This window comes from Scyliorhinus torazame, chromosome 14 (assembly GCF_047496885.1).
Source record: "Scyliorhinus torazame isolate Kashiwa2021f chromosome 14, sScyTor2.1, whole genome shotgun sequence".
NCBI lineage: Eukaryota > Metazoa > Chordata > Chondrichthyes > Carcharhiniformes > Scyliorhinidae > Scyliorhinus > Scyliorhinus torazame.
In genome coordinates this window covers 12,673,990-12,695,960 of record NC_092720.1, presented here as the reverse complement: position 1 = coordinate 12,695,960, position 21,971 = coordinate 12,673,990, and the positions used below count along the sequence as shown (strand labels likewise).

The window sequence follows — 21,971 nt, the reverse complement described above, 5'->3', positions numbered from 1 at the left end:
ACCGGTCCACCATTCAGTCCATTGCTCGTTGGAACACCGAAACCCCGTTCGTGACGCCAAAGGGGACCCGGAGGATGTGGAAAAGGCAGCCGTCTGCCTCAAAGGCCGTGTAGTGGCGGTCCTCCGGGCGGATTGGGAGCTGGTGGTATGCAGAGTTCAGATCTACCATGGAGAACACCCGGTAGTGTGCGATCTGATTTACCATGTCTGCAATCCGGGGAAGGGGGTACGCATCGAGTTGCGTATACCGGTTTATAGTTTGGCTGTAATCTACAACCATCCGGTTCTTTTCCCCGGTCTTGACGACCACCACCTGAGCTCTCTAGGGGCTACTGCTGGCCTCGATGACTCCCTCCCGCAAGAGACGCTGGACCTCGGACCGGATAAAAGTCCTGTCCTGTTTGCTATACCGCCTGCTTCTGGTGGGGTCTGGTTTGCAGTCGGCGGTGAGGCTTGCGAAGAGCGGGGGAGGGTCGACTTTTAGGGTCGCGAGGCTGCATATGGTGAGTGGGGGTGGCGGGGGGGGGGGGGCGGGGGGGGCCCGAACTTCAGGGTTGGGCTCCCGAGATTGCATTGGAAATCTAATCCCAATAGGAGAGGAGCGCAGAGGTCTGGGAGCACAGATAATTTAAAATTGGCGTACTCGGCGCCCTGTATTGCTGGGGATGCGGTAGTGCACCCTCGGATTTGCACCGAGTGCGACCCAGAGGTGAGGGAGATGGTTTGGTGCGCCGGGAAAATTGGGAGCGAGCAGCGTCTTACCATGTCCGGGTGAATGAAGCTCTCTGTGCTCCCAGAGTCGAAGAGGCAAGGCGTCTCGAGCCCGTTTACCCGGACGGTCATCATGGAGCTCTGGAGGTGCTTGGGTCGTGACTGGTCCAGGGTGACCGCGCTGAGTTGCGCGTAGCCTGCGTGGTCGGAGGTGCTGGGGCGGTTCCGCGATGGCTGCCCTTGTTCATCGTACGCGTCGAGCGACGTAACAGATGGCGGCCAAGATGGCGGCCCCCATGGATCGCACGTGGCCAGCCGCGTGGGGGAGGATGGCCAAGATGGCGGCCCCCGTGAGTCGCACGTGCTCTGAGGGCTGGAAGATGGCTGTCCCCACGGATAGCACGAGCCTGATGACGCGTCTACAAGGGGCGGAGTCGGCATACACGCTGCCACACTGCGGGGTCTGCGGGCCTGTGAGTCTGAGGATCGGGCCTGTGAGTTAGAGTTCTTGGACCTGGCCAGGCAAACTTTGGCGAAATGTCCTTTTCTCCCGCAGCTGCTGCAGTTCGCGTTCCGGGCCGGGCAGTGCTGCCGGGGGTGTTGGGACTGGCTGCAGAAATAGCAGGGTAGCCCCCCATGGTGGGCGGGTGGCCACGCGGCACAGGCCTGGGGGAGTCTTTGGTCGGGGGTCCACAAGGGGGTCGCGTGGTCAGCCGGGAACGCGTTAAGGATCTGGAACGCTACTTCCAGAGAGGAGGCTAACCTTACCGTCTCACCCAGGTCCAGGGCCCCCTTTTCAAGTAGGCGCTGTCTCATGTAGACGTCTCGGACGGTGAGTTCCATATGTTGAGTGGCCGTAATGGCCTGGTAGTTGCAGCTGCGTGCGAGGACTTTGAGGTCGCGTAGGTAGTCTTCTAGCTACCGGGGCGTTGGCAGTGAGTGGTGAGGATGTGTCGCGCGTAGACCTTGTTCACGGGCCGTACATAGAGGCGTTCGAGCATCGCGAGGGCGTCTGCGTAGGAGGAGACCTCATCGAGTTGAACAGAGATTCGATGGCTCACCCGTGCGTGGAGGAGGCTCAGCTTCTGTTCAGCGGTGACGGAAGGCGTGGAGGCGGCTGCGAGATAGGCCTTGAAGCAACGAAGCCAGTGCGAAAAAAATTCTTTCGCCTCCGCGGCCTGCGGATCGAGTTCCAGTCGGTCAGGTTTGAGGGCCGATTCCATAATTGTGTTTAAGTTGATTAAATTGATGTGACCATCAATTCACTCGAGACGGGAATAGAAGCAAACTGTGGCTTTAATCAACTTAGAACAGTGCCTGCCTGCGACTGATCCACTACTGAGAACCGCCTACAGGTCGACTGCTCTTTCTACCTCCCTTCAAGGGGAGGAGCTATGGGCGGAGCCCATACAGGCCCCAACATGTTCCCCTATGGATAATGCCATACAATGGCCCATAGGAGGAGCCCACAAGGGTAACAGCATAGCACAGATACAAATTGATGCACTAAGCGTCAAGAATCACAAAGACATGTGAGACTTTAACCAAGGCTTTAATACACTACATAGGAAGCTTACCCGACACAGACGACCCCAGACAAAATGGGTCAGGTCTCAGAAGCTGGGACTTATACCTAACTCCAGGGGGAGTGGCCAAGGCGGAGCTCTCCGTGGCCAGGTCAGGTTACATGCAGGTGACCGAACCTCTACAGAGCTACAGTACAATGCACAGTACCATACACAGGATTACAGGGCCACGTTACACACAACTATTATATAACTATGTACAATGCTAGGGAAGTACAGTGGTGTATCACCACACAAATACAAGGGCAACAGAACAGATACAAATACAATGGTGGATTATTGGCATAATACATTCACCACATACCCTCACCGGGGCGATTGCCTCCTCCACCAATGATCTCAGTGTGACCTCCATCTCCTTCCTCAACGCCTCCATGTGCCTCGCACACTGCTTCTCCAGCTCCACAGCCATCACCTCGGTCATCCTTTCCACTGTAAGCAGGGCGGCCCCACCACGCGGTCTGGCCTCCGCCATCTTGTCAGCACTTTTCCTGGTCCTCTCACTCAACGGCGAACCTGCGTTTCCTCCCTTCTTCACTGCTGTTTTTGGCATCCTTTAACGACTTATTATTTTCACCCTACTTTCTTCAATCTTAAAATAAGTAAATACATTTTTTTTTTAAAAAAATTATTTTTCTTTTAAACAAAAAATTTAGAGTACTCAATTCATTTTTTCCAATTAAGGGGCAATTTATTGTGGTCAATCCACCTCCCCTGCACATCTTTGGGTTGTGGGGGCGAAACCCACGCAGACACGGGGAGAATGTGCAAACTCCACACGGACAGTGACCCAGAGCCGGGATCGAACCTGGGACCTCGGCACCGTGAGACTGCAGTGCTAACCACTACGCCCCCGTGCTGCCCCCATTCCTCATGTGTCTTGCGTAGCATCTTTGATCTTCGACTCAGCGGAATGACAATCTGATCATTGCGTAACAATAGTCCATCCACTACTGTCAATTCTGTCTGTTGAAGTAAAAAAACTCACCACTATTCTTAGAATTCCCCCGATACCAAAAAAAGGGTCAAGATATTCTAAGTGGTGAACAGGGATTCTCACTCCCTGACTCCAATGCAGGATTAGGTGGGTGCTATTCGGGTCAAACTAGTGTTTCAAGTTATCCCCCGGCATAACCCATGTCTTCATAGAAGAATTTTATCGACTTACCACTTAGTAGCATCGATCCTGGGTCCCGCGTTGCTAAGTAAGTAAAGTAGACTTTGTAATAACCACTGTTTCATGTTAAAACTTTAAGTTATTTTATTATTTTTTTTTCTTTTAAAAGATAAAATCACTGTCTTTACAGAAAAGTAAAAAGATCTTGCTTCTGGATTCTCCTGGTTGGCTGATCAGACCTTCCTGGGCCTCCTTGACAATCTCTCTTTTTTATCTGTTGGTTTTCTCCCGGTTGTTTTGCGGTTCTGTTCGGCTTTCGTGTTCTGTCAGTCGCATGTACCGAAATCACCCTGCAGGCTGAGAGTGAGTGGCTGGCTGGGAGCGATTCAGGATTTCTATCACCCTTCTAACAGCCTTGCTGATTACATGACGTTATTTTAAAGTATTGTCTTCTGCTTCTGTCCCTATGGTTCCACATTGAGTTTCCGTAATGTCTAACATGAGAGTGCCTTCATGTTAACTTGACCTTAGTTTGTCATGTCACTGGCAGGGAGGCTTCCTGCTAATTACTCTGTGGCATTCCAGCCTTTCAATCACTTCTCATTTTTAAACATTGTATTTTCTTGTATTCCTAAATGTTTCAAGTTGTATTCTTCCTTTATACAATTTTACAAAAAGGTGTTGACTGCTTTTTGACAAGAAGCAGTTCGCTGCGGTGAATTGTCCCGTATTAAAATCAACTGTTCCCTCCAGATTTCCACTTTTAACTGGTGTCATTAAGTTTCAATCGTTCACAAATAAATTTTATTTCAAGTAATTCAAACTTAAGATTCTGGCAATTCCAATCAATTGCTTGCTAAACTAATTAACTTCTATTAAAGGGTAGAAAACTCGTTCCCTTTATGTAACTTAAAACAAAGTTATCCAAATTTCTCCAACTTTAACTAAAGGTATCAGGTTACAGCATGAGCTGCTTCGTTATCTCAAGGCCTGTGTGATAATGGCTGTCTGTATTCTAAATAACTTTTGTCTGCAGTTAACCCTTTGAGGGACTTCTCCTTTATCATCTTTTAGCATTTCATTAAATTTACGTTTATAGGATCTTTTCTGTTACTTTGCTGGTTCTCATGTTCCTTGGGTTTTATCATCAGTCCCTCATGTTTCAAATGATATCTTTTGCATTTTTCTTAACACTGTATGATCTGATACTGTGGACACCGACCCTTTGGCCAACCAAGCTGGAGGTGGTGCATCACCCTGAGCTGGGTCGCATCATTTTGCGTCTCTTGACAATTTTGTTGCAGCTTCTCATCAGATGCCGGAAGGTTCTCCGTGCATAACTGCGTTTGTGCTCCGATGTCTCCAATATACTCTGGTGGTGAACTTTCAGTGTTAATTGATCTTGACAGCATGCCAGCAATGATGAGGTCCTTTCCTGGAGTGTATACTAGGGTAAAGTCATACCTCCTCAACGTCATCATTATGCGTTGTAGGCGAGGAGTCATGTCATTCAAGTTTTTGTCTATTATGTGGACTAACGGTCTGTGATCCGTTTCCACTATAAACGTAGGAAGCCCATACACATAGTCGTAGAATTTCATTATTCCTGCGAGCAGCCCCAGACACTCTTTTTCGATTTGTGCATACCTGCACTCCGTGGCAGCCATCGCCCTGGATGCACATGCAACCGGAATCCAGTCTGAGTGATCAATTTGTTGAAGAAGGACTGAGCCTATCCCGTCTTGACTGGCATCGGTGGAGGTTCTGGTCGTTCCAGTTGGGCCAAAGAAAGTAAGAATTGGAGCTGTTATCAGCTAATGCTTGAGATCCACCCATTCATCTTGGTGGCATTGTGTCCATTCGAATTCAGTGGTCTTCCTTATCAAACTGCGTAGAGCCGATGTCCTCGTCGACAAGTTGGATATAAACTTGCCCAAGAAGTTCACGAATCCTAGAAATCTTAACACAGCTTTTTTATCCTGTGGCTATTTCATGTTCTGGATCGCAGAAATTTTCGCATCATCTGGTCTGACACCTTGAGCTGATATTGTATCACCCAAGAAGTTTAAAGATGTTTGTGCAAACATGCACTCTGAGTGGTTGAGTTTCAATCCGTACTGGTGGATTCTTTGAAACACTTTTCTCAAACGAGCGATGTGGTCTTCTTCTGTAGTTGACCATATTATTATGTCATCGACATAGACTCTTACACTATCGATACCCTCAGTCATCAGCTCCATTATTCTGTGAACGATTTCGGAAGTGGAGATGATGTCAAAAGGCATGCGGTTAAAACACAAGCGTCCAAATGGAGTATTGAATATTTTTAAAAAACAATTCACTTGAATCATCTAGCTGCACCTGCCAGAATCATTGCGAAGCGTCGAGTTTAGTAAAAATGCGAGCATTCGCCGTCTCGCACGTAATCTCTTCGCGCTTAGGGTTAGGGTAATGTTCCCTACGAATATTCTTGTTCAGATCCTTGGGATCTATGCAGATTCTGAGATCGCCTGGTGGTTTCTTGACACATACTGGAGAACTGACCCAGTCAGTCGGTTGCGTGACTCTGGAGATGATTCCTTGTGACTGTAGCCTTCCCAGCACTAATTTCAGCCTCTCGTGCAAAGGGGCTGGAACCCCCCTCGGAGGGTGAATTGCAGGTTTGGTGTCTTTTTTCAGCACAATCTTTTATTGTTAAGGTAAAGTACCCATACCTCGAAGTACGTCAGGGTTTTCTTGAAGTAGCTGCTGGATCTCATCGTCCAGTCGTGATTTGTCTTTGGTATTCATGGAAATTCTTTGGACAAGCTGCAAGTCCTTGCAGGCTTGGGCACCTAACAGCGAAGATTTCTGGTTCTCAAACCGTGGTACTTTATTGACCTTCTTATTTGCTACATTTAAGTGGCACAATCATCTTGAAGCAATCTGGTTGCCATTGTAGTCTTTCAGCCTACATGCAGCAGGTATCATCTCGTGTTCTCGTGTAATCGATGCAAGATCTTTGCTTGTCATTGCGTTGTCTGAAGCCCCGGTGCCAAGCTTGAAGAGGATTGGGAGGTTGTTGACTTGCACTGTTGGGGTCCATTCACTGTTAGAGTCAATGACATTTATTTGATGAGGAGCCTTGGTCGTTGCCTGAAGTTTCTCTGTCTTGTCAATAATTCCTACGAAGAGCGTGTTCTCCAAGGAAAAATGATCCTCTTTGGCTGAAAAGTCTTGCTCTGATTTGTGATTCTCCGTTGTATCAATGCTGCGAACATTGATGCTGTTTTGTCTTGGTGTCAGAGAGTGATATATCGCTGTAGATTTGCACTGGGAGGCAAAGTGATTGAGTTTGAAACATTTCAGACATTATCTCCCCATAGCAGGGGATTTCCCCTTTAAGTGGGCGTTACCACAGCGGTTTCACGTCGTGACATCGTCTCTCTGACGCATAATGCACGTTCGCGCATGCGCAGACTTCTTATCATGAGACTCGCATTTTCGAGCGAACTGCGCATGTCCCGGGCTGGAGTGCGTACGCGCGCAAGTTAGCTGCCATCCGAAATGTGCTTCTTTGCTGCCTGCAACACCATTTTAACACCCTCGACCTTCTGGTGGACTTTCACGCCCTTTTCACGTTGATAAAACTCCAGATATTGATTCTTGCTTTGTTCATGAGAAATACATTTCTCAATCGCGATTTTAAGCATTAAATCGTTTTGCCTAAATGATGCTTCCCTCAAAGTCCATTTACAACCTGATCCCTTATCAGCGAACCACGCAAATCAGTGAAGTTACATGCCTGTGCTCGCCACTTTAAGTTGGTGACAAACCTTGTGATTGGCTAGCCATGTTTCTGCAACCTTTTATAAAATCTAAATCTTTCCAAGATCTCATTAGTCTTCATCTGGCAGTGGTTATCAAATTTTGCGATTATCACATTTGCCCTCCCCTTCAGAGAATATAAACGAGTTGTAAATTTCAATAACCTTGTTATCTCTTTCTCCAGAGCGGCAATCCAGTCGCTCTGGTCTGTTGAGGCCTTCTCAATCTCCTTGATGCTGCTCTCCTGGCTTCCAGTCGCCTCTCCGCCTTGTCCAGGGCCACCTGCAGGTCGGCAGAGCTTACGCGACCACCACCCTGACTGCTGCCTGGATATTAGACTTTGTCTGCTCTCTGTGTCCTCTCAGTTTCCTGGAGAGAAGCAATTCTCCAACCACCCTCTGGTGAGGGGGGGAGGGGGGGTAGTGGGGGGGGGGGGGGGGGGGGGCTCCCTGTCCTTGCTCTGGTGTAGCCCGAGTTTCATCTCCTCATGTATCCACCAGCTCAGCCACTTGCTTCTCCTGGCTTTTTCCGTCTCTTTTCGGCCACTGGATTTGCTGTTTCTGGTGTTGGTCGAGGTGCAGGGAATACTTTTTTCTAATTATCATAGAATTTACAGTGCAGAAGGAGGCCATTCGGCCCATCGAGTCTGCACCGGCTCTTGGAAAGAGCACCCTACCCAAGGTCAACACCTCCACCCTATCCCCAGTAACCCCACCCAACACTAATTTTGGACAATTTTGGACACTAAGGGCAATTTATCATTGGCCAATCCACCTAACCTGCACGTCTTTGGACTGTGGGAGGAAACCGGAGCACCCGGAGGAAACCCACGCACACACGGGGAGGATGTGCAGACTCCGCACAGGCAGTGACCCAAGCCGGAATCGAACCTGGATCCCTGGAGCTGTGAAGCAATTGTGCTATCCACAATGCTACCGTGCTGCCCCTGTATTTTGCCTGTATTAGTGGCTATTTCGAGTCAATGAGCCTATTTTCAGGTTTGTAGGAGGCGAGCCATCTGGTGTACGATTACTCAGCACATCCCCATCACCGGGTTCAGGGGACAGTTTCAAAGTTTGCGAGTGAAACAAAATTTAGAAACTGTGAGGAGGACAGTGTAGAACTTCAGAAGGACACAGACAAGTTGGCAAAGTGGGCAGGCAGGTGGCAGATGAAGTTCAATGAGGAGAAGTGTGAGGTGATACATTTTGGTGAGAAAAACATGGAGAGACATTATAAACTAAAGGGTAAAATTCATAATGGTGTGCAGTTGCGATGCAGTACACCCAGAGAGACCTGCGCGTGTAGGTGCAGAGATTATTGAAGGTGACACGACAGGTGGAGAGGGCGATTAATAAAGCAAATAGAATTCTGGGCTTTATTAATAGGGGTATAGAGCACAAGAGCGAGGAGGTTATGCTGAATTTATACAAGACACTAGTTAGACCTTAGCAAGAATATTGTGTACAGTTTTGGGAGCCACCCTATAGGAAGGATGTGAACACATTGGAGAGAGAGCGGAAGAGAGCCACAAGACTGGCTCCAGGGATGGGAAACTCCAGTGACGAGGACGGATTGGAGAGGTTGGGACTGTTCTCCTTGGAGAGAAATGGGCAAGAGGAGATTTGATAGACATGTTCAGAATCATGAAGGGGCTGGACAGAGTAGACGGGGAGAAACTGTTCCCCCCTCGTAAAAGGGTCGAGAATGAGAGGGCGCAGATTTAAAGTGATTTGCAAATGCGATGTGGGGAAAAACTTTTCCACACAGCGAGTGGTTCAGGTCTGGAGTGCACGGCCTGGGAGTGTGCTGGAGGCAGGTTCAATCGAGACTTTCAGTTGGGCATTAGTCGATTATTTGAATAGAAGCAATGTGCAGGGGAACAGGGAAAAGTCAGGATAGTGACACCAAACATTATGCCCATTTGGAAAGCCAGTGTTGACACAATGGCCAAATGCCCTCCTTTTGTACCATAACAATTCTGTGATTCTACGATTAAAACTTGTCTTCTCGGCTGTTGAGGCCACAGATTGTTCTCGCATCTTGTCTAACCGATTACTCGCGGACTGTAACAGGTGCAGACATAAGGAAATAGATGGTGATGAACTGAATGATTCCTCAATCTACCACTAGCGGTTATAATCTTGTTAAAGTTACAAAACAACACTGCAACCTCACGGCGCCGAGGACCCGGGTTCAATCCCGGCCTTGGGTCACTGTCCATGTGGAGTTTGCACGTTCTCCCCGTGTTTGCACCAGTCTCACCCCACACAATCCAAAAGATGTGCAGGGTGGGCGGATAGGCCACGCTAAATTGCCCCATAGAATCATAGAATTCACAGTGTAGAAGGAGGCTACTTGGCCCATCGAGTCTGCACTGACCCTCCGAAAGAGCACCCCACCCAAGCCCACGCCTCCAACCTATCCCAGTAACCCCACCCAACCTTTTTGGACACAAGGTGGCAATTTATCAAGGCCAATCCCACCTAACCTGCACATCTTTGGACTGTGGGAGGAAACCGGAGCACCCGGAGGAAACCCACGCAGGCACGGGGAGAACGTGCAGACTCCGCACAGACAGTGACACAAGCTGGGAATCGAACCTGGAACCCTGGAGCTATGAGGCAACTGTGCTACCCACTGTGCTACTGTGCTGCCCCTTAATTGGATTTTTTTTTTAAAGTTACCAAACAAGCAGACGGAGAGCGTTCAGCCCATTGCCCTGTGTTAGCCCTCTAAATGAGTTGCTTGTTTATTCCCATTGCCCATCACTTTCCCCATAACTGTTCCTTTCTCCGCTTTCAAAATAAAAAGTGCAGGTGTTGGAAACACTCAGCAGATTGTTCAGCATCTGTGGAGAGAGAACAAACAAATAAAACTTGTCAAATTTAGAGATTGCTGTTAGTCCTGGACCATGTGTGTTTCCCATGCTATAATTAACTGATTGTCTGACCACAATCACGTTGCTACTTCCAGCATCTTGCCATCTACAGTTTGGCTACCATGTGTTCTACAACCTTGGCTAGTTATCAAAAGTACTTGCATTAACATATTTCACAACTTTAGGATGTCAGGAAGCGCGTTACAGCCAGTGAAGTACTTTTGGAAGTTTGGTCGCTGTTGAAATGTAGCGAGACATGGAAGTCAATTTCACACAGTAAGATCCCACACACAGCAATGTGTGGTTACAGGGAGTGCTTCTATATATATATATATATATATATATAAATGTAAGCCATTCCATCTGTTTAATTTACTGGACTAGAGAACAAAAGGATAGAAAATGTATTTGTATGATGCATTTCACAGCCTCGGTGTATACTGGAACACTTACTTCACAGCTACTGAATTACTTACTATCAGTAATGGCTGGAACGTCGGGAAACATGATGTACTGTTTGTGCAGAGCAAGATCCCAGTGTAATAACTGACTCAAGAGCCACTTTAATTCAAATCGATCAAAGTTCAAACCACAGCTCATCCCTCATTACAGTTTAACCTTGAGTTGCTACCGGGATGTGCGCCAAGCTGTGATGGGTTTGTCGGTTTCCTTTGGGCAGGTGAGATGGATATGGAATGGACACTATGTTAAATCCAACACAGTCCACCAAAATGTGCCAGCTCCATGCAACCTCTGCATGTCAGTACCTCTCCCAGCCTTGGCTCCTGTCCTGAAGGAGGTGAATGTGAAGGTCAATCAATAAAAACAGTGACGTTTCACCATTGATTTCCAAAGGATATTGAGCAGAAAATCCAGGAATACAGTTCAATCAACTACACTTCAACCTTGCCCTCTGCCATGTCATGTTCACATGTTAATCACTGCACTCTTTTGGAATGGAGTATCTCAGTAATTTGAGGTGTGACGTCTGCTGAGTTGGGTGTGGATTGGGGAGGAACAGGTATTATTGATCCTGTGGTTTCTGAAGCTTTCCGCCCACGGGGGTTTTTCCACTCATGTCTGGTTCTGTTGTTGATTCAATGATAGGGATTGATAGAATGCATGGAAGAATCCCTACAGTGCCGAAGAAGGCCATTCGGCCCATCAAGGGCTGGTTTAGCACACTGGGCTAAATAGCTGGCTTTGAAAGCAGACCAAGGCAGGCCCACAGCACGGTTCAAGCCTCCCCAAACAGGCGCCGGAATGTGGCGACTAGGGGCTTTTCACAGTAACTTTATTTGAAGCTGACTTGTGACAATAAGCGATTTTCATTTCAAGTCTGCGCTGACCCTCCGAAAGAGCACCCCAGCTAGGCCCACTCCCCCCACCCCATCTCTGTAACCTCACACATTGATCACGGCCAATCCACCTAACCTGCACATCTTTGGACACTGGGAGGAAACCGGAGCACCCGGAGGAAACCCACACAGGCACGGGGAGAATGTGCAAACTCCACACAGTCACCCAAGGCCGGAAGCGAACCTCTGTCCTTGGTGCTGTGAGGGAAAATTGGAATCATCCAGCAGTGAGTTGTGCTATTGCACTGGTTTGTGTTGCCGTTGCTCCTGCCTTGGGCTTTCTGTATATAGCAGTGCACCTCTCACTCTGGGACCACCGTCTATACAGTGAGCTGTCCTCTGATATAATCTTTCAGCTTTCCAAGAGCCGGCGCAGACTCGATGGGCCGAATGGCCTCCTTCTGCACTGTAAATTCTATGATAATCCCGTGTATTTTCTATGTCCGATAGCAGTGCTTGGGAGGGTCCACAGTGCCACCTGGTGGCCAGAGATCACAACTACCTCGTGACATGTTAACGTAGCAAAATTCAATTGGAAAAGTTGACACAGCAATTTACAATGGTAAATGTTAACAGAAAAACATGAACATAAAATGTGACAATAAGGATGATGTATGAATATAAAGCTGGTGAGAAAATTCTACTTGCTAGAAATACATAACAGCTTCAGATTAATGTTTAATATATTTTAAAAGATATTTTAAAAGAACATAAACCTGTCTTCTCCCTTTAGAGTGAGCGGGTGAAACATCTGGAGCATATTTCCATTTGTTTTTCTTCTTATTTCATCTGACAGGTTTGATATTTGAAATTCTACACTGAAATGTAAGATTGTGCATGTGTCTTTGTGTAGATTTTCAATGGTGTTCGCACCATTGTGAAGAGTTCCAGAAGGACTCAATCAGAGGGTAAGTGAAGAGTTTTCTGTGTCACAAGTCACGTTCGTGGGCGAATCACAGAATTTATACTTACAAAAAGGGAATGAACTCTTACATTGGGAATGAACTCTCGCTGAAATGTAGCTCATGCAGCACTTGGCACGGAATGCTGTGCAGGACACCCGCACACATCCTCGTGTTTCATCCCATCAGCTACCATTTCAAAGGATCATCCTCTGCCATTCTACTACCTCCAATATGATAGAACCAAAACGTACAAAATAGAAGTAGGAGGAGGCCATTCGGCCCTTCGAGCCTGCTCCGCCATTCATTATGATCATTGCTGATCATCAAGTTCAATACCCTGCTCCGCCTTCCCCCCATATCCCTTGATCCCTTTAGCCACAAGAGCTGTATCTAATTCCTTCTTGATATCACACAACGTTTTGACCTCAACCACATTCTGTGGGAGTGAATTCCAAACTCTGGGTGAATAAATTTCTCCTCAACTCCCTTATCCTCAAATACCCCTTGTTCTGGACTCCCCCACCACTAGGAACATTCTGTCCAAATTTACCCTGTCTTAATTCTGGTGGAATTTTGTCAATTTCTATGAGATCCCCTCTCATCCTTCTAAACTCCGATGAATATAATCGTAACCGACTTCGGCTCTCCTCATATGACGGTCCCGCCACCAGACACATCTTCCCCGCCCCTTTCAGCATTCCGAAGGCACTATTCCGTCCGTGATGCCCTGATCCACTCCTCAATCACCCCTACCAATCCCTCGCCTATAGCACCATTCCATGCAAGTGTAGGAGATGCAATGTCTGTCCTTTTACCTCTCCTCCTCCCACTATCCAAAGCTCCAGACACTACATCCAGGTGAAAGAACAATTTATTTTGCTGCGTGCATTGCTCGCACTGAAGCCTCCTGTACACCGGAAAAACAAACTCCGATTAGGTGACCTCTTTGCGGCACCCCTCCGTTCAGTTTGAAGTGCGACCCTGAGCACCCCTTGCGCCCACTCTGACACCCCTGCCCTTGGCCACTTGCACTGAAGCTCAATGCAAGCTCGAGAATCGGCACCTCATTTTTTCATGAAGCACACCACAGCCTTCCAGACTCAACATTCCCGTACCAGCCTCCCCGAACAGGTGCCGGAATGTGGCGACTAAGGGCTTTTCACAGTAACTTCATTTGAAGCCTAACTTGTGACAATAAGCGATTTTCATTTTTCAAGTTCAGCGGTTTCAGGCCAGCGCCCCTGCCTCCTATTCGTCCGATGCAGTTGTTGCTATTTTCCCAATTCACAGCTCCTCAGGAACCATCTTTAGTTTCCATTACCATCTCCTTTTGGCTTGCGCCATCATCCCTGCCTTCCAGCCTATCACAGATCCTCCCTCTTTCTTATCCTGGCTCTGTACTTGCTCAAATCCTGTTCCATCGCTTAACTTGACCCAATGCCTATGAAAGGATGTGGAACGTTAATTCTGTTTTTCTCTAAACAGGTGCTGCCAGTCCAGTTGAGTGTTTCCACCATTTGCTCTTTTTATTTTGGGTTTCCAGCAGCTGCAGTAGTTTGCTTTTATAGACACATTCACCTTTGTTATGGGCCAGGGTTTAGAGAACCCCAAAGTATATCATGGAGTTCACCTGACCCACAACTTTTACTAGATTGTGGTATGGGGAGCACATGGCCTACTCTACAGGTGTGGGACAGCAGAAATGGAAAAGTATTTTTTAAAGCAAAACAATGTTTATTCTATGAACTCAAGTTAACCTTTTTGAAACATACAGTGAACATCTTAGCGACCATCAATTCAAATACAACCCCCAAAGAATACAATGCTAAGTAATCCTTAATAACTTCCCAAACAACATCCAGAAGACAGAAGAAACACCTTTTAACAGAAGCACATCAGGTTTACATTCACTACTGAAAACATTTATAATTCTGAATTCACCAAATGATCAAGAGATAGTCTTTTCATGGCAGAGAGATCAACAGTACACCTGCTCTGCCTGGCTTCAGCTCCAACACTGAAAACAAAACTAAAACACATCCTGCAGCAAACAGCCTAAAACGAAAGTAAAATGCTAACAGACAGCCCAGCTCCACCCACACTCTGACATCACTGATAAACACCCATTTCTTAAAGGTACATTTCTTAAACACCCATTTCTTAAAGGTACTCTCACATGACACCTCCCCCCAAGGAAAAAAAAACCCATCAACTTCATGGTTTCATTTTTCACCTTTTCACTATCCTTTAAGAAATGCACACAGTAAATATACTTTTTCATTTCAAAAAACAACACGCAAACAAGTATAATAATATAGTCCATTTTTCTTTTGTTCTTCTTCCAACTGAAACTACTTCTCGATTGACAGTCTCTTTGAACAAGAAGGTCTCTGCACGATCCGTCCATTTCTCTACGCCTCGGCATTTCGATTTAAAGTCAGATACTTTAGTTCAATCTGATCACAGAGTCCCTTGCAGTTCTCCAACACAGGAGCATTGGTTATCACAGCTTTCAGGCAGTCAAATGCCTGTTGGAACTCCGCTGGCCATTGAAATTTTCATCAGTGGAGCAATCACGCTCCAAAACCTTTGCACAAATGTTCGATCAAATCCAGTCATGCCAAGACATCGCATTATTTCCCTTTGTCTTGAGGGTATTGAAAACTCCTCAATAACTGTTGGTTTCACATCCCGTGTGACCATTCGACCCTGTCCAATTGCATGGCCAAGGAAAGTGACTTGGGCTTTTCCAAATTCACTTTTGGCTAGGTTTATCACCAGACCCGCCTCCTGTAGTCGATCGAATAACTCCCTCAGATGTTTTAAATGTTCTTTCCATGTCTGGCTGAAAATTACCAGATCGTCGATGTATACCGCACAATTGGGTAATCCTGAAACAACTTTGTTCGTTAACAGTTGAAATGTGGTTGGGGCGTTTTTCATTTAAAATGGCATAACTTTGAATTGGTATATACCATCTGGAGTCACAAAAGCTGAAATCTCCTTCGTCCTTTCGGATAAAGGTACCTGCCAGTAACCTTTAAGTAAATCCAGTTTAGAAATAAAAGCTGATTGTCCCACTTTCTTAATGCAATCCTCCAAACGTGGGATAGGATAAGAGTCCAGAATTGTAACTGCATTAACCTTTCTATAGTCCACACACTACCGTTGTGTACCGTCTGGTTTAGGTACCATCACTATGAGTGAGCTCCATTGGCAGCAACCCACTTCAATTATGCCATTTTTAAACATACTCTCAATCTCTTTGGTCACCTGTGCCAATTTTAAAGGGTTAAGTCTGTATGGGTGTTGTTTGATCGGAACAGCATTTCCGACATCTACATCATGTATAGCCATTTTAGTACTTCCCAATTTATCTCCACAAACTTGCCCATGTGATATCAATAACTCTTTTAGGTCAGTCTGTTTTTCCTCTGGAAGGTAACTCAACAATTTATCCCAATTTTTAAGAACATCCTCATTTTCCAATTTAATTTGAAGTATGCCAAATTCACAATCATCTGGATTTGCTTCATCACTTTGAGTTAGAATCATTAAAACCTCCTCCTTTTTCTCTCCTTCCCTTTCAAAGTAGCTTTTAAGAATATTCACATGACACACTCGGTGAGTCTTCCTTCTATCTGGTGTTTTTATCCCATAATTCACCTCACTTAATTTCCTTTCAATCTGATACAGTCCACAAAACCTAGCTTTTAAAGGCTCCCCTACCACTGGTAACAACACTGAAACTTTATCTCCACTGGCAAAACTACGAACTTTGGATTTCTTGTCCACTACACGTTTCATCACATTCTATACAACTTTTAAATGTTGTCTAGCCAATTCATCTGCTCTATTTAATCGTTCCCTAAAATTTGACACGTAATCCAATAATGTAATTTCCGATTTCTCAGTCACCAATTTTTCCTTAATCAATTTAAGTGGTCCTCTTACCTCATGACGAAAAATTAGTTCAAAAGGACTAAATTTGGTTGACTCATTGGGTGCATCCCTAATTGCAAACAGAACAAATGGAATTCCTTTATCCCAATCCTCTGGATAATCTTGACAATAAGCCCTCAACATTGTCTTTAATGTCTGATGCCACCTTTCTAATTCTCCCTGCGATTCTTGGTGGTACGCAGTTGATTTAAATTGTTTTATTCCTAAGCTGTCCATAACTTTTTTGAATAACCTTGAGGTAAAATTTGATCCTTGATCAGATTGCATTTCTGTGGGTAGTCCATATCTAGTAAAGAATTTAAGTAACTCCTCCACAATCTTTTTAGCTGTAATATTATGTACTGGAATGGCCTCTGGAAACCTAGTAGACACATCCATTATAGTAAAAAGATATTGAATCCCACTTTTCGTTTTAGGAAGTGGTCCTACGCAATCAATTAGGACCTTTGTAAAAGGTTCCTCAAATACTGGAATGGGCATTAAGGGCGCTGGTTTTATCACTGCTTGAGGTTTCCCTATTACTTGACATGTGTGACATGATCAACAACATTTAACTACATCTTTATGTAGTCCAGACCAATAAAAATGTTTTTGTATTTTAGCTTGAGTTTTCCTTATTCCCAAATGATCTCCTACTGGTACCTCATGTGCAACTCGCAACATCTGCTTTCTATACCCTACCGGCAAAGTACTTGATGAACTTCTGCCCACATTTCATCCGCCTGCATAGGTAAAGGTCTCCATTTTCTCATCAAGACCTCACTTTTACGGTAATAACACTCTGGTATACACTCAGATTCCTCTTCTGTGTATGCTTTCTGTTACATCCGTTTTAATTGTATAACTTTCTGTTGTAACTCTGCCAATTTTCCTGAACTAAAAACATCCGCCTCATCCTCCACCTGTTCTTGTTCTTTTTCAATCATCTGATCAAAAATTGTTTCTGATAATTGCATTTCACCTTTATCTTCACTCTCTGATTTTTCCTCTTTTCTTAACCTGTGACTTTGCGACCTTGTTACTACACAATCCGGAAAAATCCCAGGATATTCGTCCTTCAACACTTCAGTTGTCTGATTTTCCACTGGTTTATCAACCACAATAGGCATCACCCCCACCTGCGATCCAGCTACATCATTACCCAAGATAAACTGTATTCCTGGACAAGATAGTTTATCTATTACTCCTACTACCACTTCACCACTCTTCACTGGACTTTCCAACCTTACCTTATATAATGGAACACTACTCCTCTCACCCTGAATTCCACATATTACCACCTTTTCTGGCAACATTCTTCACAAACTACATAACTCCTCATCTCTTACCATTAAAGATTGACTAGCTCCCAGATCTCTTAAAATTGTGACTTCTTTACCTGCTCCTCCTGATACACATGAGTAAACTTTACCTACACAAGTAAATTCTTTAAAGAGATCTGGCACCTTCTTCTCAATCACCTCTTGATCAGGTTGTACAATCTTTTGCACCTCCTTCGCTTCACTTGGGCTTTCCGTTCCACTTTAACAAACCCCACTGTCTTATCCTGTTTTACCACATCAGCCTTCCCAGTGCTTTTCTTCAACCACCAACATTGTGACTTTACATGGCCTAGTTTATGACAGTGAAAACATTTGAAACTTTACATTTCTTTTCCACCCTCCTGGATTTCTTATTTAATCTGAGGTACACTCTCCTTATTATCTCCCATCAGATCACCTTTACTTCTACCACTTGAGTATTTCTCATGTCCCCAGTTTCTGTCCCTCACAGGCTGAAACTGATGTTGGAAACCAAGCTTTGATTTATGAACTAATTCATAATCATCTGCCATTTCTGCTGCTAATCTCACAGTTTTAACCCTCTGCTCTTCCACATGAGTTCTCACTACATCAGGAATTGAATTTTTAAACTCCTCCAAAAATATAATTTCTCTGAGAGCTTCATACGTTTGGTCTATTTTCAAAGCCCTTATCCACCTATCAAAATTACTCTGATCCTTTCAAACTTCATGTATGTTTGACCAGATTCTTTCCTTAAATTTCTAAACCTTTGTCTGTAAGCTTCAGGCACTAATTCATATGCACCTAAGATGGATTTGTTCACCTCCTCCAGTAATGATGCAAACATTTCACTCGCCCTACCTATCAGCTTTGTTCCTGTGCTGCACTTTTCTTTGTTTTTTGTTCTTTGAATCAGTAATACCCACATGTCCTGTGGCCATTTCATCTGTTTAGCCACCTTCTCAAATGAAATGAACAAGGCTTCTACCTCCTTCTCATCAAACCTTGGCAATGCTTAGGCATATTTAAATAGATCCCCACCAAGCCTTCGACTTTGACACTCTTTCTCACTATCGTCATCATTATCATCCAACTGTACGTTTCCCTTTACGTCTACCAATTTTAACTGACTGTCATGTATCATGGCCATTTTCTGAATTTCAAATTCTCTCTCTTTATCTTTTTCCTTGATCTGTATCTCCCTTTCTCTTTCTTTTTGTTTTGTTCGAGCTATTCTTTATTTTCTCCTTCTCTCTCCTTTTCTTTTTCCTCTCTCTTTCGTATTCAAGCTGCATTAATTTCTCATGTTCCATTTGTTTAATTTGTAACTGAATTTTTGCCATTTCCAACGAGTCAAACTGTATCTCAGGCAACTTTAAATGCTTAGCCACCGCCATAATTACCTCATCTTTTCGCATTTTGTCAGGTAATGTTAACTGCAATGTTTTTGCCAAATCTAACAGTCTGCTTTTAGTCTCTGTCCGTAAGGTACTGCGTGTGGCCGTCTCCACCCCCAAAAACTTCAGAGCCTCTGAAAGAGCCATTGTCCACAACACACTCCCCACTTAAACTAGAATACCACACCTGAAAAGCAACCACAATATGCTCATCCCCCACTGTCTTTAAGTTCATTAAGCCAATCGAATAGATAGACTTTTATCCCGGACGAGCCCCCAATTTGTTATGGGCCAGGGTTTAGAGAACCCCAAAGTGTATCATGGAGTTCACCTGACCCACAATTTTTAATAGATTGTGGTATGGGGAGCACACGGCCCACTCTACAGGTGTGGTACAGCAGAAATGGAAAAGTATTTTTTAAGCAAAACAATGTTTATTCTATGAACTCAAGTTAACCTTTTTAAAACATACAGTGAACATCTTAGCAACCATCAATTCAAATACAACCCCCAAAGAATACAACGCTAAGTAATCCTTAATAACTTCCCAAACAACATCCAGAAGACAGAAGAAACACCTTTTAACAGAAGCACATCAGGTTTACATTCACTGCTGAAAACATTTATAATTCTGAATTCACCAAATGATCAAGAGATAGTCTTTTCATGGCAGAGAGATCAACAGTACACCTGCTCTGTCTGGCTTCAGCTCCAACACTGAAAACAAAACTAAAACACACCCTGCAGCAAACAGCCTAAAACGAAAGTAAAAAGCCGACAGACAGCCCAGCTCCACCCACACTTTGACATCACTGATAAACACCCATTTCTTAAAGGCACATTTCTTAAACACCCATTTCTTAAAGGTACTCTCACATGACACATTGCACTCTCAAAACGCACACAAAATGTACACACACACTCTCACACACTCTCACACTTACACACACTCTCACACTCAGTCACACTCAGTTGCATTCACTCACACTCGCATACTCACACTCACTCACTCACACGACCACACACTTGCACACTCACTCACACTCTCACACTTACCCACTCACACTTACACTCTCACACTCACTCACACTCGCTCACACTCACTCATTTTCACACTCACTCGCACAGTCACATTAAAGCAGACACCCCATTATCTGTACAAATGTCATGCACAATAAATGAAATTAAGTATTATTTTGTAGCTGCGAGACAGTGCTCAGTGGGTAACAAACGTCTCTCCAGGTACAAAGGTTGTGGGTTCAAACCTGCCTCTTGAACACTTGACCAGATAATCCACTCGCGTGCGGGGTTGGAGCTGCGTCTTTTGGCTGAGACGTTAGTACGAGGCCCCGTTCTCCCTCTCTCGAGGAGGTGAAAGTTCCAATATTTTGTTGAAGAGCAAAAGAGATCTCCCTGGTTTCCTGGGTCAATATTTATCCCAAAATAAACATCTCTGTAAACATTGACCTGGCCATTTATTATTGTTTGGGGGATCTTGCTGTGTGCAGACTAGCTGCTAAATTTCTGCATTTCAATGCTTTCAATTAACTGTGAAGCATAGAGGATGGGAAAGTTGCTATATAAATGCAAACCTTGGTTTTAAAATTAAATTAATTGGGGCAGGAAACTTGCAGTTACAAAGCATCCTTCACATAATGAAATTTCCCATACACCCTTCACAAGACACCAAGTCACTTAAGACGACCAAAAGCTTGGACAAAGAGGTAGTTTTCTAGGAGTGTTTTAAAGGGGAGAGCTAGAGAGGTGGAAAGGTTTAGGGAGGAAATTCCAGTGCTTAGGACCAAGGCAAGAGAAGGCACGGCATCTAATTATGTATCAGTGAAGACTGGGAATGGCTAAGAGGCCAGAATTGGAGGAGCACAGATATCTCGGAGGGTTAGAGGAAATTACAGATATAGGAGAGGAGGGGGTGGGGGGTGTGATGCCTTGGAGAAAAATAAGGAAGAAAACGTTAAAATAGACGAGTTGCTGGGCGGGAAGCCAGGGTAAATCGCAACCAATAACAACCTCTTCCTCTTTTCTGTTTGCCGCAGAATGTGATTCGAGTGCTCCACAAGGCTCCCTGTTGCTCCGCCCTCTGGCCGCACTGAAGAGGAGGGCTGGAAGCATGCTGGGGGCAGTCTTCGGACGATGGGGCGATAGGAAGGGGCACAGAAGGGTCCACTACCCGCTCGAGCAGATGGTGCCTCCCTCAAATATGCAACTGAGGCACCCGAAGGCAGGCAGGCATTACAAGAGGCAACAGTCCCAATACGTCCACCCATCCGGTGGTGAGATCCTGTGCTACATGCCACACAAAACGCTGACATACCCTTACGCCAATCAGACCTCGACAGAAATCTTCAGGTTTAGGGGCTTCAACCACGTGGACGTGTGGAAGACCAGGTACAGCAAGACTGGCTATAGGTATGTACGGTCAGGTGGACAGGCAAGCTTGAGGGCAGCAGCTAGCATTGCTGCCATCGAAAACAGACTCGAGGTGGGACCCAGGCTGCGGTCTCCATTTTGCAGCTACGGAAGAGCCGTTTCATCTAAAGCAATGATATTAAAACCCCACCCCGGCCAACAAAGAAATCGGAGCGGGATAGCAGAAGCAGAAATTTCTAGGAGATTATAAAACAAAATCGGAAGATATGAGAATGTGGAGCCTTTTCTGTTCCTATGCAATAAAGAAAATTGAAATTCTCTTTGAGTTACCCTCACTCTTTTCGTGTGTGGGACATGGTTTGGCTCGGTAGCTGTAACCCTGTCAGGTACTGAGGAAGCAGGTTGTGGGTTCAAGTTCCCACAGTGGGGAGTTGAGCACATAAACCTGGCTGGCACCCCCAGTGCCAGGACTGAGGGAGCCGTTGGACTGTCTGAGGTACCATCCTGGAGATGATTCATTAAAAACCAAGGCGCCAACCTCTCATTGTGGACGTAAAAGACATCCTGCAGTCATG

General features: G+C 45.3%; 1 protein-coding gene across 1 annotated transcript in view; it reads left to right on the top strand.

Annotated features, from left to right (window-relative positions):
• Window positions 1-21,714, top strand: part of LOC140389250 (uncharacterized) — a 34,083-nt gene extending 12,369 nt beyond the window's left edge. The window contains exons 2-3 of the mRNA XM_072473429.1: window positions 12,314-12,368; window positions 21,063-21,714. Coding sequence (XP_072329530.1) covers window positions 12,314-12,368; window positions 21,063-21,646 — 639 coding nt within the window. The 3' untranslated portion in view covers window positions 21,647-21,714. The remainder of the gene's footprint in view (window positions 1-12,313; window positions 12,369-21,062) is intronic.
• The last annotated feature ends 257 nt before the right edge of the window (window positions 21,715-21,971 follow it).